This window comes from Cyclopterus lumpus, chromosome 12, assembly GCF_009769545.1.
Source record: "Cyclopterus lumpus isolate fCycLum1 chromosome 12, fCycLum1.pri, whole genome shotgun sequence".
Lineage (NCBI taxonomy): Eukaryota > Metazoa > Chordata > Actinopteri > Perciformes > Cyclopteridae > Cyclopterus > Cyclopterus lumpus.
In genome coordinates, this window is record NC_046977.1 from 6,023,421 (window position 1) to 6,042,158 (window position 18,738).

The 18,738-nt window shown below is 41.8% G+C and overlaps 2 protein-coding genes across 5 annotated transcripts; one reads left to right on the top strand and one right to left on the bottom strand.

Annotated features, from left to right (window-relative positions):
* The first annotated feature begins 181 nt into the window (after positions 1-181).
* rpl28 (ribosomal protein L28) lies at positions 182-2,310 on the top strand. Of its 2 annotated transcripts, none has more exons than XM_034547649.1 (5): positions 182-228; positions 720-807; positions 1,243-1,366; positions 1,943-2,061; positions 2,175-2,310. In XM_034547649.1, the coding sequence occupies exons 2-5, from the start codon at positions 727-729 to the stop codon at positions 2,262-2,264; spliced, it is 414 nt and encodes a 137-aa protein (XP_034403540.1). In that variant the 5' UTR covers positions 182-228; positions 720-726; the 3' UTR covers positions 2,265-2,310. The 2 variants fall into 2 exon arrangements, with proteins under 2 accessions (XP_034403540.1, XP_034403542.1); XM_034547651.1 differs by having other exon boundaries at positions 223-310.
* A 3,018-nt stretch (positions 2,311-5,328) lies between these two features.
* On the bottom strand, positions 5,329-17,203 carry pdcl (phosducin-like). 3 transcript variants are annotated; one of them, XM_034546394.1, is made up of 15 exons: positions 16,874-17,203; positions 16,693-16,776; positions 15,431-15,547; positions 13,525-13,665; positions 13,292-13,435; positions 12,537-12,718; positions 12,296-12,379; positions 11,867-12,113; positions 11,347-11,633; positions 10,595-10,742; positions 10,045-10,380; positions 7,028-7,169; positions 6,980-6,989; positions 6,569-6,610; positions 5,329-6,408 (listed from the first exon to the last, which is right to left on the bottom strand). In XM_034546394.1, the coding sequence occupies exons 1-15, from the start codon at positions 16,878-16,880 to the stop codon at positions 5,845-5,847; spliced, it is 2,535 nt and encodes an 844-aa protein (XP_034402285.1). In that variant the 5' UTR covers positions 16,881-17,203; the 3' UTR covers positions 5,329-5,844. The 3 variants fall into 3 exon arrangements, with proteins under 3 accessions (XP_034402285.1, XP_034402284.1, XP_034402283.1); XM_034546392.1 differs by lacking the exons at positions 5,329-6,408; positions 6,569-6,610; positions 6,980-6,989; ... (1 more) ...; positions 16,693-16,776; positions 16,874-17,203 and adding an exon at positions 15,656-15,697 and having other exon boundaries at positions 9,715-10,380; XM_034546393.1 differs by lacking the exons at positions 6,569-6,610; positions 10,045-10,380; positions 10,595-10,742; ... (7 more) ...; positions 16,693-16,776; positions 16,874-17,203 and adding exons at positions 7,212-7,394; positions 8,405-8,521 and having other exon boundaries at positions 6,946-7,127.
* Positions 17,204-18,738: the final 1,535 nt, after the last annotated feature.

Here is an 18,738-nt window from a genome sequence, read left to right on the forward strand (position 1 = left end):
GGCTGGCTGGATAATTAGTACTTTTAATATGCTCTAGTATCTTATTACAAATATAAGTATTACTCTAACACTGATGTTGACTATTCATTATATGTTTAAAAACTGATACAAATGTGTGTTTTATGGTAAATAATTCATAAAGAAAGTATTTGTTGGTGCGCAGTGATTTGTGTCAAAGTCTGCGTGAAGCGGTTTCCGGTCTCTCCGGTCCTCTTCGTCCGCTAAAAGGTAACGTGGTCGCATCGGCAGCTAGTAGCCACGTACTAAACTGTATTTATTGTGTCTTCACACTTGTATTTTGTCTCAGAAAGTAAGATATTATTTGTATGGTGATTGTTTTACGTCCCATGAGGCGTGAAATGTTCCTGAATAATGTAGGAATGGAAAGATACATTTGTTAGCACGTCGCCCATGTTAGGCCTCATCGTGCTCGATCAGCCCCATCGCGGAGTTTAGCTAGCTAACGTTAGCTAACTGTGCTGTACTGTCTTCATGAGTGCAACCGTTGAATACACACATTATCATATTTCATCATACTTAGCCAATAATTCCTCCATTTAATTGTTGGCTAATTTAAAGAATCGTGCAACCAAGTGAACACGTTAAGTTGATAGTTATTTTAAAAATGGTAGCAAACACATGACGCCCGTCAGTTGCAACTATCTAATGGCTGGACCTCCTAACCGATTCTTAAAGTTGCTCCGTCTTGTTTTGTCCAGGTTCATCATGTCGTCCCATTTGCAGTGGATGGTCATCAGGAACTGCTCCAGCTTCCTCATCAAGAGGAACGGACAGACCTACAGCACCGTGAGTAAAATCCCACTGCCTGTCTCTGCTCAGACCGCCTAACTGACAGACCTCACAGCTCATAGGAGTCCAGATAGTACTTGATAAACGTACTTTTTGAGTATGTACTCCGTTAACACTGGAGACGAGACACATTTACGTGTTCCCAAAAAGTCTTTGAATACTGAAAGCCTTTTCTTTTTTTTATGCTATTGATGTACAGTATAGTTTGGGCCGATTAGGTAATGGAGTTCAGTTATTGCATGCTAACAAACAAAATGAATAAGCAATGCCTACAAACTGCTGTAATGTACACCAAGTGCTCAGTGCGCACCCTGTAGTAGCTTACGGGATATGATAGGACTGGTCTTGACTGAAATAACTGCGTAATAGTTTGTATTACCAACACAAGCTGTCCATTGGGAGTTATCTGACTTGTATGTATTCATGTGACAGGAGGCCAACAACCTGAAGTCCAAGAACTCGTTCCGCTTCAATGGTTTGGTGCACAGGAAGACTGTTGGTGTGCAGCCTGCTGCCGATGGCAAGGGAATCGTCGTGGCGCTCAAGAAGCGTAAAGGTAAACATTTTACACAATTTCCATCTTCAGACACTTCCTGTGTCTGTAAAACAAGTGATTTATTCCATGAAATAAAACTCACCATCTCCCTGATGCTCACATTGTTTTCATTATGATTAGAATTAAAATTCTGAATTAACATTGCACAACCTGAATGCTGCTGTTAATGAATGTCCACAACACACTAGGCTATTTAATATATCTGTGGCGTTTGTAAAGGACAGCAGCTACTTGTTTTGTCACTTACTGATGCTTCCTGGAAATGTATATGCTTACTTCCAATGTGTTCAAATGGTTGCTAATGCACTGAATTGCAGAAACTCAAGAAATCCAATTGACTGTTTTAGAACAGTTATTAGCTAACATCTAACTTATGGCTACACAATTGATTTATCTCTGGATTCAGAGATAACAGACTGATCTGTAAGGACAAGACGTGGTGCAGATGAGCACTGCACTTTAAGAAAGATGGAGGATTTATGTAACCTCAGACTTTATGCGGTCTCAGGTTCTTTTTTGTGGATCATTGCAGCTAATGTGGTAACATTGGAACATCTACTTTGTTTTCTTGCTCAGGCCAGCACAAACCCGCCAACTCTTACGAGAAGATCACCATCAACAAGAACTCTCGTGCCACCCTCAACAGCCTGAGGCACATCATTAGCAAGAACAAGTACAGAAAGGACCTGCGCATGGTGAGCTTAATTTGTGATTTCTAGGCAACATTCTTATTTGTATGATGGTTCTTAATTTGTAGTTTCTATTTCAAAATGTTCAGGAACATAATTTGAGTCATTTTTTTCCCCAGGCTGCCCTGCGTCGTGCCAGTGCAATTCTGAAGAGCCAGAAGCCTGTTGTGGTCAAGAAGAAGCGCGCCAGGGCTGCCAAGACAGCATAAGCGGATACACGTGATAAATAAATAAAAGCTTTTTCTTTGGAAAAAACACTGCATTGTTTTGTGTCTTTACTTGAATCCTACTACATCTGTGTTGTCTGACCAGTTATTTGGTATTGTAATGAATCGGGTCATTCCCATGGATTTTTACTGCATAATTGTCATAGTTATTGATTCTGAGTGTAAAAGAGCAAAACTTTCTGGCAACATCACTCATGTTCAGTGAAGGATTAAGTCAGTGTTTTTGTATTTTGTCGTCCAATTTGGAAAAGAAAGCTGTCGCACACATTAAATTGTAATACATATATCAGCCCTTAAAGTGAATGTCTTATACATGGTACAACTCTAATAACAGGACATGTACCTCTGTTGTAAATTACTAATATCTTTGACTTGCTTTTGAGGCATGTGCTTTTTCTTGTGCAGTAAACATCCCACAACTTAAAACATGTAGCTGTTGTGGCTATAATCAGGTCAGTAAGTTTTACTGACCTTCCTCTGTTGGATGATCTCTGCCCCTCGAGACGCTGGTTAAGATCAGCTGAAATCTCCAACATATTTCAGGGAATATAATTGCATCCAAGTCCTAAAGTACTATCCTCTTGACCTCACTGGCCTAATGTTTCCCCAGTGATGATGTGCACAAATGAGCTACAACTAATCGAACAGGAGGACGCAGTTGGCACAGCTTCCCTTTTTACCCATTTCTTCTGGATTGTATTTTATATAAATCTCTGAAAAACTCAACTCTAAACATTTCTTGTCTCTGGTTTTTACACAGCATTAGTTTAAACCAGTAGCTTGTACTGAAGCAAACGGGGCGTGTTGCTTTCGTCACTGAGGTAGAAACATTGGATAGATTTTAAAGCAGCCCACTGGCAGCTTTCCATCCATGGCTTTGGAAAGAAATGAACTGTTGTCACCTCCCCTTGAGTTTAAGCTGATAAAGTATTCTGCAGCCATCATTTCTGCAGCGGAGCACATCTCTCTGACACAGGAGTGAGATGTACATGTGAGAGGGATGGCTTGGCATGTGAAGATGTGATGGAGGCTGTGGTGGACGCTATGAGGGGACTAAGGCCAGCGCTTTTCTTCATGCCCTTGACTCTGCTGGTCCTGCAAAGTCGGAGCTTTGAACTGCAGGATACAATTCATGCACTGATAGAGGAGAATATCCACCTTCACGACCAGCTGGAAAACCTCACCCAGGCCTTCAGGGAACTCAAACGGATGCTCTTGCATCACTCAAATGGTACGGAGTCTTTTACCATCGATATACACAGTGTATATATATTTTAAAAAATTGAAGTAAGAAACATTTATTTTCTTAGAATTGTCATCCTTCATATATTTTTTTATATTTTTAACTCTTATTCTAATTCTTATTATCCATTTCACATGAGTACACATATTGCTTTTGTATTTGCAAATACAACCGTTGAATTTCATTTTTATCTGAAGACGGGATGAATAATATAGGCCAGGTTATGCATTGTGGGACCTCTACTGAAATGCATATTAGTCTTGTGAAATGTTGTGTTTTTAAACGCTCTGCCCCCAAGGTCAAAACAGCTGCCTGCTTATTCCCCTTACTCCCATTTCCTGTTTGTGTCCCGTCTGCTCTCTCTTAATCCTTTCCATGCTGTCTTCATTCATTCACGTTATCATGTTGCGTCTCTTTTTTGTTGTTTGACCTCACCCAGAGAACCACTACATTTGACTCAGTATTTCTGTGTGTGTTTCGTGATTCACGCAGACCCAGATCATCACGAACACCGTGAACATCACGATGAGGAGGCCCAGCATCTGTGGGACGAATGGTCAGAACACGGTGTGTATCGCGACATGCGGACGAAAACATTCCAAAGCTTCCAGACGATTTACTGCATTGAGGCGAGCGAGTTGTGGCCTTTAGTTGGCATTGATTTCATGCCATGTCGCATGCAATCAGGCTTACGGGTCATATCAGCACCAGAGGGATAACAAAGTGAAATGCAAATCTACTCTGACAGAAATGAGCCTTCTAGCAGCACAACATGTTATGTTGCACACAAATTGTAGGTTAAAGGGGCTCAATGCGATGATGATGTGACAGTATTTCTCCCTTCCATGCAGGCATCAGCGCAGAGACCCATCTTCTGTTGGAGCATGCCTTTTGTGGACAGGACCTTCACGATTCGGCTGCTCCCCTCCGTGAAGAAACGACCCTCCGGCTGCTGACGTCACTGTGCCTCACCCTGCTGCTGATGACATATTTCTAGGCTCCATTAGCCGGGTGTCCACGGAAGAGCTACACAGAACTCCGGCACTCAATTGTTCATAGAAAGCAAAGTTATTATATTGTGTCCCATGGGCACAAGTCAAAACGATGCTGTAATAATGGTCGAGTAGTGAGTTTGGATGCGATTGCCGGGATTATCTCTAACCCGGCTCTTCCCCCTTCAGAGTGATTATTGAGTGGAAAGGATTGAGTTGACCTATCCGTGTTCGACCAATCCCCTCTGATGAATTCACTGGACTGGAAAGGAGCCTGTTGGTGGAGCACAGAGGACGAAAGCAGATTAAACCTGCTGACTCCTTTAATAACTTCCTTTGTGGTCGTTATGATAGTGAACACGGGATTGTAATTACATAAAATTACTTATATAACACTTCTTTTTTTGTATCCCTTAAGCTATGAACACTGATACACATTGAGTAGTTTGAATTCCTTGAGAAATAAACTCAAGGATTAAATATTTAATCTTATTTTTTGCCACTTTATAAAGGTTATTGTGAATATGATGGCATAAAGTTGTATATTTAACACTTCAGAGAAACATTAGCATTCATTTGGAGTTGTGTTTCTGGCCATCCAACAAATACCAATAATCAATCAATCCCTTCTTAGTTGTATTTTTGTCTCAACTCTTGAGGGAAATGTGCAGGTGGTGTGCAGTGGATTAATCATAGCAAGCCTTTCACATTACTCCAATCAAATGGAGCCACTGTTAGTATGCACTACACGTTTTATTGTCCATCATCCCCTCACGTTGGACTTTGATAAATAAAGAAAATACAGCAGGCACTGAGTCCCAACATTTGTTTATTCACCTCCCTATTTCAAATGGTACAGCACATACAAAAGTTATAAAATCAACTACGATTCAGTTTGGGCTGCAGGATTTGTATTCTATAGAGTGAAACACATTCAATACAATGAAGATTCAAATGAAACAAAACAACGATTGTGTTTTAACACAATGAATAAATAATAGAGACAGTCACAGCTCAAACAAAACATTTAAACTAACATCTACATTATTCTCACAGGTCCTTGATTTAAATAATGGCAAAAATAATGTGCTTTTTTTTTTATGATAACTTATGTTTACCATGGATTGATGTCATGAGTAAAATCATTCAGCCATGATGCATTTACTTTTGGTTCTGCTTCACTGCTGGCTGTATGAGTAGTAACATAGCAATCCTGGCTCAATCTGTCATCACTAGGGGGGGGTCCACTTACATAAAAATCATCTATAGTCCTTTCAGACTGTGTACACGTTTCAAAAGCAAATAATTCATAGACGATATAAAGGCTCTAGTCTATATCAAGGTCAGAGTCCTCATCGCTCACAGTGGTCTGTACGATGGCTCCGTTGCGAACTGTCTTCTGGGAGTTGGGGGGCTTGTCAGGCAGCAGGCCGTACTCCTGCAGCAGGGCCTCCACGTCCACAGCGAAGAAGTCATCCCCGAGCTGGTCCGTCACCCGCACGAAGTTGCCGATCAGGTCGCCTCCTTTATAAACAAGCAGAGCAGGCAGAGCGCTGTCTCTGAACAGTGCACTGGTGCTGATGGCCGAGCTGCGTACGCTACAGAATTTGACCAGCGGGTATTCCTGAGCCAGACACATCAGGCTGCCGCTCATGCTCTCGCAGCCCGGGATTTCGGGCTCGTAGATGTGGATCATGACCAGTGTGCTTTTGTCCTCCTCGTCCAGAGCCTCCAGGAAGTCCTCGCCGCTAATAAGCTCACAGACCTGCGCAAAGCGCTTGCCGTTGCAGAGCTGGCGCCGCATCTCTTCGATGCGCTGCATGCGATAATGCTGGAGGAAGTCTTCGTCATCCTCTTCTTCCTGGAGCATGTTGTACTCTTGCATGGTCATCTGTCAGGCAGACGGAGAAGAAAACACATTACTAAAAGTTAACAAATAGTTATTAAAAACTGAACAGTTGTCTGTGCCGTAAATATGAACACAACCGGCATATGGTTAGCTTAGCCCAGCACAAAGACTGGAAATGGAGGAAAAAACAGTTAGCCCAGGCTCTGGCCAAAAGGTAATTAAATCCACCTACCAAGACATCCATCTCAATAAATAAAAACACATTATAAGAGGTTGTTTGTTTTTACTCATCTGAACAAAAGCCTGAATGTATGCAAAGTGAAACAAAATGTGTCACTAAACTCACTAATCCATAATTAGATTGTGTCAGAAATTAGAGGATGGAGGCGCAGGGATTCCACAATCTATTGAGGTTGTATTTAATTAATATCATGCCTATATTTAGTCTTTTCCCATAGCAAGTGTCCCGTTAGGGGGTGTGACACAGTTTCAAGAGAGAGTCAGCTAGGAGTGAGGAACACGGTTTTCCCAAGCATTTCTTTCTGTCCCATGTCTATAGTTTGTCCTCATCCTACTTACTTTGCCTTTGATTTTGTCCTGCAGCGCCTTCTGCTTCTCTTTGTCTTTTTCCAGGTCGAGGTCAGAGCGGCAGGTCATCGACAGCTTCTTGATCAGTCTTTCCATCTCTTTCTTCTGCTCTTGTTTCTGCTCCACTTCCAACTGCTTGTACTTCCTCCAGTCATTGATGACACCCTTTGGTCCTGAGAGAGAATAGACTGTCACTGTAATACCTTTACAAATTTCTGCACAGCATTCTTATTTGGGCAGTGTGTGTATATTAGTACCCGTGTTAACAGCACTTCCATCGGCGCTGTATTCTATTTCAGGCTCGCCGACGTTTGTGTCCCGGATGGTCTTTTTCTCCCCATCCTCATCTTCGTTGTCGCTGCCTTCATCCTCACTACTGCTGTAGTAGTACTGCAGCTTCTCGCCCAGAATTTTGTCATCCAGAGTCGTCATGACAACGGCTAACCAGATGGTTGAAGTTTTTAATGTGTTAGATAGGGTAATAATGCAACTCTCTACATCTATTTACAGGACACAACACAGCGCTTATTTAGTGTTTCACACAAGAAGGAATCTGTTTATTATTATTATTATTACTGTGACTCATGAGCTTCATCTTCATACTGCAAGCACAGGACAGGCTGGTAAATTGCTAGACTACATTTGAATAATAAAGGCTGTCTCCATTTTGTTGAGTAATTTGACTAATAATTTGCCTGAGCTGCAGCTGACAGTACTGCTTTATCTTTAACCCCTCATAGATGAGACCTCTACAGATAAACAACTATGATATCACACAATAGTGTTGCAGAGCACATTAAGTCAGTGGAGAACAATAACCCAGATTGACAGCCGTCCAAGCTGTCATAGTTTAGAAAGAAAGGGTTTGTCAAAAATAGGGCAACTGCATTGTACATAGCTTAAGCTAAGTGTGTCAACAAAATGTGTGCTAAGAGGCCTTTAATGATGCACTGAGCCGTATGTAAGCCAACATAATGTGCACAGATGGAGAGACAGACACCCACTCTCCTGTTAACAGTAGTAAGGAAGCAAAAGACAAATAACATTATGCCTAACTAACGTTACAGCTCTTTCGTTAGATGTTGTTGACGCCAATAAAATGAATTAAACACAGTAGGAGCAAACACCGAGCTATCGTTAACCGCTAAATTGTCTCTGAACCCTTTGCGATGTGACAGCTACGATGGCCAGCATTAGCTACATCAGATAACCTAGCTTACATCAGCCAGCTCGTCGCCATTTTCGCAGTTTCCTCAAGTATCTCAACGCTACTGTAAAGAGGATAGAGACAATCCCATAATCTTGTTTGAGAAAGTGAGCTAGCTAGCTATTCTTGCACTGACTTCCTGCGACAAACAGTATACATTAGCTAAACGAGTGTAGATGTAATCAATCTCTCTAGCATCATACACCGCTACAAAAAGATAATAATGTCCATTGCTTATCTTACCTTGATTTTATGACCAGCTAAGGGTAGTCAAATATCACCAACTCCCCCAAAATCACTCCTGCTTATGTGCTAGTTTAGCTGCCGCAAACAACTCGGGAGTATGATGCCTTCATGAATACCTCAAATGTGGTAATTTGGAAATGCACGGAAATGCAAGCCTAATAGGTCTATTAAAAATATTTTTTTTGATAGAATCAAACACCTGAAACACACTATAGGCACTTAAAGTAGCTAAGATGCAGAGTTTTTCTTATGGCGTTATTGTCATCTAAATTTATATTTTAAATTATGGAGTATGATAGAAGTAACCGTGCAGTGGATTGGATTTTACAGAGAGCCAGTAAAGGCAACATGATACCACCACTAATCCGGGTTCCTTGCCTCGATGTAGGAATTGCAGGAAGATGCTCCTCATTGGTGGAACCAGCTCCCCATTGACATCAGGACAGCAGAAAGTCTCTACATCTTCCGTCGCAAACTAATAACACATCTTTTTCGACTATACCTTGAATAGGGAAGGTAGCGCCGTAGTAGCACTTTGGTAGCACTTACATGTCCCTTACCGATAGCACTTTGTAGTTCAACTGTATTGAATAAATTGTACTTGCTTGATTCTTGTTGTTCTGAGTTTGGACTCATGGTTTAATGCACTTATTGTAAGTCGCTTTGGATAAAAGCGTCAGCTAAATGACATGTAATGTAATGTAATGTTGGAATTATTATGCAGTTCCTAGTTTCACAACTAGAGGGCAATGTGACTATTGAGTATGACAGATGGTGCTTATACCACAACTACTACTACTACTACTACGACCACGCTGGCAGGCTCACCAACATTGCTAAGAGAAACATGTTGACTTAATCATATTTCCCACAAAAGGTACCATGATATAATAATATTAATAGAAGTATAGGTTAACTCTTCCTTTTGTTAATACTACAACATTTCAATAATCTGAAAATAAAATTTGTGGATTTTCTGTTTGGTCAGATATGACTAATCTCATACGTATCCTAATTTACCTAAATGTTTCGAAGTCAAAAGGGATCTGCGCTTCGGTTTTTATGTGTTTTTAAACATTCCTGTGCATGTTGTTTATTGATAAAATAACATTACGTGTCTCTTTCTTGTGTTCCCGTCATCATTCAGCCTCAAGCCAAAATAAACAGGATTAACAAGAAGCAGTGGGTGAAACATGAAAGTGGAAATAGTGACTCATCAGAGGCACATTTGAATGGATAGTAAAAACAACCATTTTAACCACTACCAATTTAAATGAATGGACAATAATCCACTTTGTGTCTATAGCTTTATTTCAATGAACGGCTCAATCATTTTTCTTTAAATAAATCCACAGACAATACATACCTTAATTACTGGACAGCGTGAACATGATGGTATTTCAATCTTCAGACACAAAGCATTTAACAAAAACTCAATGTTAATACTCTCACTGATTTGCTCATGTGTGGCGAGTTCTCATACTGTATGATTATCCAGTGACATTCAAACAACCATTAGTGAATGTTCTCTACACAAACATCTTATCTTTTTTCTTGGCAGCAGCCTTTTTTTTTCTTCTTTTCTTAAACCATAACCTTCTGGTGTTTGAGTCATAGCTCTTCAGTCCTTGTTTTACTGTCTTCATGCCCCGTTTTCGATTGCTCCTCTGTTGGTACCCTGAACGCCACATGAGGACACGTCCTGGTGTTCTTGCAGACCAGTTTCTTCAGTGTGGCAGAGTTCACGATGTCAAAGCCGACTTTGCCCCCAAAGGTGCTGGGCTTCCAGTAGACCGGAGAACAAATAGGGTTTCCCAGGAGGCCTTTAAGGGAGAAGGGGGCACCCATCTCCACCATGCTCTCTCCAAAAATGGACCCCTGACGTGTTCTCTCCAACAGCAGGCCAGGATAAAATTCAAGTGCATCAATATCACCGTAGAATTCTTCAAGCTCACGGGCAATCTCCTCGTTATCTGCAAATCACAAATATTGCACAGTTAATACAATAATCTTCAATACAATGCACCAAGGACTCCTCTATAACTTTGCAGCCATGGCAGCAGCAATGGCTCTTGGGATGGAGAAGAATGAGAATGTTGGCTCAGCAGAGTTGTAAAAGTGTAAAATCCCGCGCTTTAGAGGTTGCATTTGTGTGCCGTGGTCCATACACAGAGCTGCATTCCTCACCAGTGAACTGTTGGAACGAAGTGTACGGCTTGAGGTTAAAGCGCTTCCTGTACTCGTTGAAGGACTGCATGCGGAGTTTGCGGGACTCCTTAATGGCCAACACAGACACTTTGCTCACCGCAGGGTTGATGTTAAAGCCACCGCCAATCTGGTGGACAAAGGTTTAGGAATTGAGTATTTTACGTAAAAAAAAAAAAAGTAAAAAAAAGACAATATTAAATGTACTGTATTTGTATATGTTATTCGCCAGTAAAGAGTGCTCAGCAGATCAGGTGGATGTGCTAGGATTTGCCTAGAATGGACTGGGTTGTGTGCGATTACCTGAGATTATATTTCAAAAGTCTATGCTATTGAAGATTAGTAAAAGTAATGATCTATGTAAAAAATTAGCTACGACTTTTATTGCATGTCTTCCCTCTTCCCTTTTTTATACTTTGTGTTCAGGCCAACATAAAGCGTTATAGTATAACTATAACAATCCCGACCGACCTCAGTTGGTCTCCCAACTGTATCAAAGCATTAGCTAAGTCCACTCTGTACTCACCTTTCATCACTTACAGGATACAAGTCCAGCAAAACGTGAAGTGTGAATGCCAAAAACTGCATTCTGGATATTTGAAGCCAGCAATACTGCCGATTATACCCCAAAGTTCTAACTAATTAAGAGCTAGTTCTAACTACGTGAATCTCCAAACAACTGTACACAAGAAAAGTTATGTTTTTATTGCTGCATATTTCAGATGTTTCATTACCTGACCGGCAACTTGCCGAGTGAAGGAGTCCACCAGGTTCTCAATGCCGTAGTGTGTGAGAACGGTATTGTTGAAGATGAACTGCTTGTATGACAGTTCATCTCCGTTAATAAGGAAGCTTTCCGGCATCAAGGGGTGCCAGTGGTAGAGCTGGCTGAACTCCAGAGCGATACGGTTCCCATACTGGAAGTCGGAGTTAAACAGCAGGGTGGGATCAAACTTCAACTTCAGCAAGTATCCACTGAGGTGCTGCACGTACTCCTCTATCACTATCTTTATTGTCTCACCTGAGGGAAAGGTGCAAAGACACAAAGAGACCCATTTAAATGTTTGAACATGACGGAACACGTTCAAACTCAAGTCGTTCGTGAGCTTCTACAGGGGTTGACGACATGCACTGTTACAGAAATGTAGGGCAGCACATTATATAGCAGTTAAAAGTATAAGCGCATTAAAGAAATAGCTCAACGTTAAGGAATAGGATTAGTTCAAAGTATTGTCGAACTTCTGTCGAGCTCACCGATGATGACAAAGCGCGTGGTCTGGAAAAGCTGCTCATCATCCCAGGTGGGATGCTCCGCCTTCAGGACGTCACAGACTCGGTTGTGCTCCCGGAGCCAGAGCGTGGCGAACATTCCCAAACCTGGGAGGAGTCCAAACACTTCCTGACCAATAGCCAGCTGAGCCTCAGGAGGAACCCCAGGGGGGTAGCTCATCTTCACGGGTGCGTCAGCCACAGTGGGAGGGTACATCTCGCCGTTAACTAACTGATGGGGGGGGGATGGAAGAAGAGAGAACAAATGAATGTCTTTCCCAACCCTCTCCTGTGAGTGAGTAGTTATTTGCCTCTGCCCTTGGGATGGAAAGTACTTCTTCTAATCTCAAGCAACATGTCGAGATACATCTTTGTGCTCTTATTTTTCTCTTTTCACAGTTTTGATTCTTTCACCTGATACTTGAGTTTTCCGTCTTTGAGAAGCCTGAGCCGAAGCTGACGTTCCAGGTCGCCTCCGTAAACGTGCCCCGCATCCACCTGGATGTGTCACGGGAGAGAGCGAGAGAGTAAGAGGAAATTAATCATTCAAAGCATGAATGCAAAGCTGTTGAGCTAGAAAGACAGAGTCAAGGAGAGTGCTTCTCAAATAAAGTTTATTCTCACTGAAAAGGACAAAAGCTGTAAATGGACTAACCCCGTGCGCTAGAGCCTTGGTGAAGCCCACACCCATGCTGTTGTAGGTCTTAAAGAACTGGTGGGTGAAGTGCTGCGCAAAGAAGGCAAAAATCAGGTTGGAGCCCTGGGGGTCGGGTCTGAAGGTCCTTCTCTTCAGCAGCCTCTCCACCAGCATCTCAGGGTCAGGCAGCCCAGCTTTGCCTGCACAGAAACACCACGACGTCAAAGAGAGCAAGGGGGCCAAACACCAGATACGCCGCGCCTGCAGTCATAATACTGAAATTGTGCGTCTGTGAAAACAGGACTGATCCAGTTAACACATCGCACGGCCCTTCTGAACCAGCCAAGGTCAACAACCGGCATGCACGTCACCGTGGCGAGCAAACACATATACATTAGATACTTCTGATGTATAGATACCAACCAACAGTAACTGCATTTACTCAAGTACTGTGATTCATTTAAGGTACTTGCAGTATTTATATTGAATACATTTAGATAAAGAATGATTTTACACTTTTAAAATATTTTATATCTAGCACATACGATCATCTTGTAAAATACAAAGTGAACTATCAAACTGTTTAAGTTTAAACTACCTTATGATATAGAACGTAGTGGCTGTCCCTTCTGCTATTATCATAATGTTGTATGCATATATTACAGTATTTGAGTATTTTTGCTACTAGTGGCAATACAATACTTGGGTTCGGTACAGATAGCGAAACAATACTTTTATCGATACCTTAGATAAAACATAAATGAGGGGCTAACCTTTGACCCCCAGAGGTAGAGGGCAGTCCTTCGGCACTGGGGGCAGAATCCGAGTGTAGTAGCTCAGATTATAGTAGGATTCCCAGCTGAGGTAGTCATATTTGGAGTTGTAGGTCGGAGGGTTGGGTATTAAGTTGGACCTCACTGATAAATGAAAACAAGTTATTCCACACGTTGGCTATGTGACAACCCTGAATGAATTTCATTGAATGAATAGACAGATGACTCCGGACCTGTTAGAACCAGTCGCATCAGGACGTCCTGTAGGAAGGTGTAGTTGACGACGTCCCAGAGCCAGTTAAAGTGGGTGAGGATGTAATGCAACACCTCTGGACTGGGCTTTAAGTACTGACGCACTCTGGTCCAGAACTCCGCTGTGGTGGGAGGACACATTAGAAAAGACCTTTACTTGACTAAATTGTTATTATTGGAAGTTTAGGGCTGGGAGCTAGGATTCCAAAGGGGGAAAACTTCCCTTGAGCATGTTAATGTCAATAAATCCCAGTCCGAGAGAATACTCAGCAAGCCGGCTCAGCAATTCAGAGAGCCGACGTGTTTCAGCACCTTGACGTCATCCTTACAGTCCCAAGGCCCCAAAAGTCTCAATGGCTTGAGCTAATTAAACTGAACATTTTCTTTTAGATGACAATGTCAACTATCTTAACATCTTCATTTTCATATTTCAGTTTTGTGCTCATATGTTAAACTCAATTAAAATTACATTTTGTTTAATCAAATAAGCTTTTATTTGGATTCGTGTTTCTGACCACGTGACGAATGTAACTCCAGTATTCACTCTCTTCTAGCTCCGTTTTTTGGTCTCGATCAACAACTATCACAGCGACATAGCTAATAGATAACTTGCTCCACTGTGTACACCAGCTAGCCGTCATCTGTGTAGTAACCAGTGGCGACTCGCCAATAGAGGGCCACGGGGCCTGGTCATCACCCACCTTGAGCCACAAGGTTAAAAAAAATATTATAAGAATATTAAGAATATTTATAAAGTATACTAATTGTCAATATTTGTGTTTTGGAAATATGGAATATATCCAGTAATATTTGTAAATATTGTAGATATCTGCACAAAATATCTGATATACATATATATATATATATATATATATATATATATATATATATATATATTAATATACTCAATTGTATGAATAAGATGTCCTTATTACGTCAGTGTTGGAATAAATGTAAAATATATAACTACAAAGTAGTAATGCATGTTTGATACCTTTTTTTGCATTGAATCATACTGGGATGTTTGTTGAAATTGATTGGATGGCCCTACCAAAAAAAAAATTCCACCAGCCGCCACTGGTAGTAACATTAATATTTCTAAAAACCCCGAAGCCTGAAACAAAAGTGTTTCAAACCCATTTCCCAATCTCCTGTTCCACATTCCTGTTCTTTTCCGTCCTTCCTCTCGTGAGAAAGCGAAACTTCACTGGACTAAAGCCTGGAGAGCCGGATGTAGCTACCAAACTGTCAGCCAAATACATCCCTTCTGATTATGGACTATGTGTGGGTTCCTTGTTAATGTGAAGCAGAGCGGAAGAGATTGTAGATAGTAGATAGATAGATAGAGAGAGAGAGAGAGATATATAGATAGATATATAGATATATAGATAGATAGATAGATAGATAGATAGATAGATAGATAGATAGATAGATAGATAGATAGATAGATAGATAGATAGATAGATAGTTAGATAGATAGATAGATAGATAGATAGATAGATAGATAGATAGATAGATAGATAGTTAGATAGATAGATAGATAGATAGATAGATAGATAGATAGATAGATAGATAGATAGATAGATAGATAGATAGATAGATAGGTAGGTAGGTGGTCTGGGGAAGAGATGAGCAGAAGCAGCTCTGGTCCAGCTGGTCTCGTTCTGGCAGTTGCTCCTGTTCCTGCTTTGTTTCCAAATATTTGGGTCTAGACAAGAACTCTAAACTCTGTGAGCCAGGGGCTAAGTTCTCCTATTTCCTGACTAAACAACAACAAAATGAGATAGCCCTTTACATCGGACTGACAGCTAATCCTTTCCGTCTTGGGTACGAAGGAATTGCATTAAAAAAAACTCAATAATAAGGGAGGATATGAGAAGGACTCACGGGAAGTGCAGTTGTCCCCGGAGTAGCCGGTACGAGTGCAGTCACACTCGTACGTGTCCTCCTCATACCGTACACACACACCCCAGTGCTGACAGGGGAAATAACAGCATGGGTTCACTGTGGGGGGAAAACACAAAGAAGAACTTGTGTCAAATACTGACATTGAACTCAGGCAGGCAAATAAAGTGATGGAATTCAATTGAACTCCTGCTCCCAATGCAGTACTTGTTTTCCGGAATTCTATAAAAAATATTCAGTATCTTGTATAAAGATTTAAACAAGTCTTGAGAGACGTGTATTTTACAAGGAGGTGAAAGAGGCCCCTGACGTCATACTTGGAAAGACTCCTCATGACTAATGTTCTTACCCACAGAAACAGGGAAGGGGCTGTCTAAAAGACATTTTGACAAGCATGTGAGATATTACATCGTACATGTTGGCAGATAACACGGTTTAAATCCTTGCGCATGCATGAAAAAAACGTGTCTCTCTCTCCGCCCACGCAGACCCTTTTCCCTCTGTCTCCGAACAGCGAACCCAAAAGAAACTCGAGAAATCATACAACTTATAGGCCGTATAGGAGGGGAGATATCGAGAGTTGGTGAAACGGTTTGTTCACATGTGTGAGAGCAGATAATGTTGTCCCCATGGGCAGGCAGGATGGTATATTGTGTTTCGGGGGCGTGGGGGTTGCCCTTAGAGGTCAGACTACATATTTGGCCACAGGTTAGACCGGAAAAGTCTGTCTGGACGCTTCACTGCAGGGAATACACGCATCCAATTACATTTATCTTCTTCCACAAGTCTTGAAATGTTACCTTTCTGGAAAAGTTTTTTAAAAAGTGCACCTCTTACTATCATAAGTAGAGCGATCTTACTGCATTGGTCAAATCCACATTTAGGCCTCCCAATGCTCCTCTCTCCTTAATCAACATGTGAAGGGAAATAAGGTGTCAAACATGACGTAAGATAAATGATTTTCTTTGGCAGTGCTCCTTCTGGCAGATAAATCCTGTTATTCTATCAGGGACGGGCTTGTCGGGGCCTGCTTTTGTTATCAGGGGGAGAGGAATGTCTACAAGCCTCCGGCAGCTCAACCGTGCTCAGAAGAAGATCTGATCCAACAAAAGGAGGAAAGAAAACACTATTGTTTTCCTGCAAATGACCTGTGACAGCCATTGGAGCAGCAAATACTCACTGACAGATATATTACAGTGTAATACATCAAAAAACCCACCCAAGCACATTGACCTCTCACCTACCTGTGTCGGAGGTAACCTCATCACCCCGGCATGCAGGCTCCCGCAACATCAAGAGCAGAGCACACACTGGTCCTAGGACAGAGGCTTCAACAACAGTTTGAAAATCAGTTTTTCTTTTCGGAAAGGTAAGACGCACAGCAGCAGCAGCAGCAGCAGCAGCGAGCAACGAGCAGATACTCACATCTCATGACAGCAGCTTCGGTTCAGGATGCCAACTCCTACAAAACTGTGAGAAAAGTGTAACAGCGGCGCAGAGGAGGAGAAGAGCCCGCTTGTGGACAGACGGAGAGCACGGGAGCACGAGAGCAGCCAGACCGGCGGTGCAACAGGTTGAGTCCTGTCTGTGAGTGCTGCAGCCCGCCGCACTGCGCCTTCACCTGCGGTCCGGAGGAGCAGCGGAAAAGGGGGACGGAGACTTGGGGGCGCGTTCGCCTTCACGCGTCTTTATCGCCCCCTGCTGGTGCGCAGAGCGTCACTGCAACCGCATGCTTTTAAGCTTTTTTTTCTTTTTTTTTCTTTCTTCTCACGTTTTCCTCCATACACTCATGCCAGCATGGTCTAATTCATCATTGTTGACAAGGCATATTATAATTGTGGAGGATATTCGCCAACACCGTGGGATGATGAAAACAAAGCATATACAAGTAGAAGAAAAAAAAAAAAAAAAAAAAATCCTTTCTTGAGCAGACCTGTTACTCATGCTTCATGGAACACATTTCGACATGTCATAGTGGGGGGAAAGCATTGATGTGATTCATTAAAGATGAATCATGGCTTAATTAAATCTGTTGCTTCTGCGTCAGTGCTAACGTTATTAGTAACACCGGTGATGACGACTGTATACCTTGACCTCTTCCACATGGCTTTGTTTTGAATGATCTCACCTCTGACCCCGGAGTGGAGGAAGAGCTTGTGTGTCCAGAGCATACAACACTTTAATTCATAAAGTTCCTCAGTTATGATACAGAACTTGCAATTTAGTTTAATAAATATTAGTCAAACATACCGGCAGTTAGCAACATTTAGGTATCTGTACTATTTTAGAGTTTTTATTGCTGTAAAATGCTATTGGGAATACATACATATTCTTATTTCATAATTTTTCTTTTAACATAAAATATTCATGTGTATAAATCAAAATATGGTAAATATCCATAATCTATAAAACTGGTGATAAATAAAATGATATAACAGATAAGCTGTAGTGGAAGTGGCAGAAGTACAACTTTAAAAAGTATTTCCCAGAGGTGGGGAGTACTATTAGTTATGTTGAGAAATACTGATGCTGTGAAATCCTTGCAGGCTTATCTGTGATGGAAGCCACGCTCTCCCTCTGAGGCTGCAGATCTGGTTCGACTCGTCAGGTCCACCAACAGATACTAAAAAGACATGTGTTGACAGAAGAGTTCAGGTTCTGGCAATGGGAAGAAAACACAGCTCTGAACTTCCTCGTTTGGTGCGAATGTCTTTATTGTTACTTGCCATGTAAAATCTGAGAAAAGCCATATTTCAAACATTTGGATGCTGGTTGGCTCCACTGTGGTGGTCTCCAGCTGCGGCCGTAAAACACAAACCGTTGACTCATTTGTAAACGGCCTTCCACCCAGTCGTCATCTGAGAAATCTCAGTATTGTTTGGCTACAGCTAAATATTTATGTCCGTTTCGTTGCCAAAGATGTTCTGAAACGGCCGCTCCGCTACTCGAGCTGCAGATTATCTCCCAGCTGCATTTTTACGAAGTGGAGGAGGCAGACAGGAGCGCAGCTAGAAGCTCTGGGCAGATGGAAAACTTCTCAACTGAGGCCCTGTGAAAGTATCTGTATGTTGCAGGGCCACCTGAGCTCTGGTACTGAAAACTGTTTGCATTCAGCACTCGAGTGAATCATTTGGCTTTCCACATTTACACACTGCAAAAACAGATGTGGTCAGGGTGTTAACCTGCAAGGGGTTTCCCAGAACCAAAAAGGACCATTTTATTGACCACAGTGCATTTGATCTGTGGATTCACCATTTGAGTGAGGCCATTCTGGGAGATCAAAAACAGAC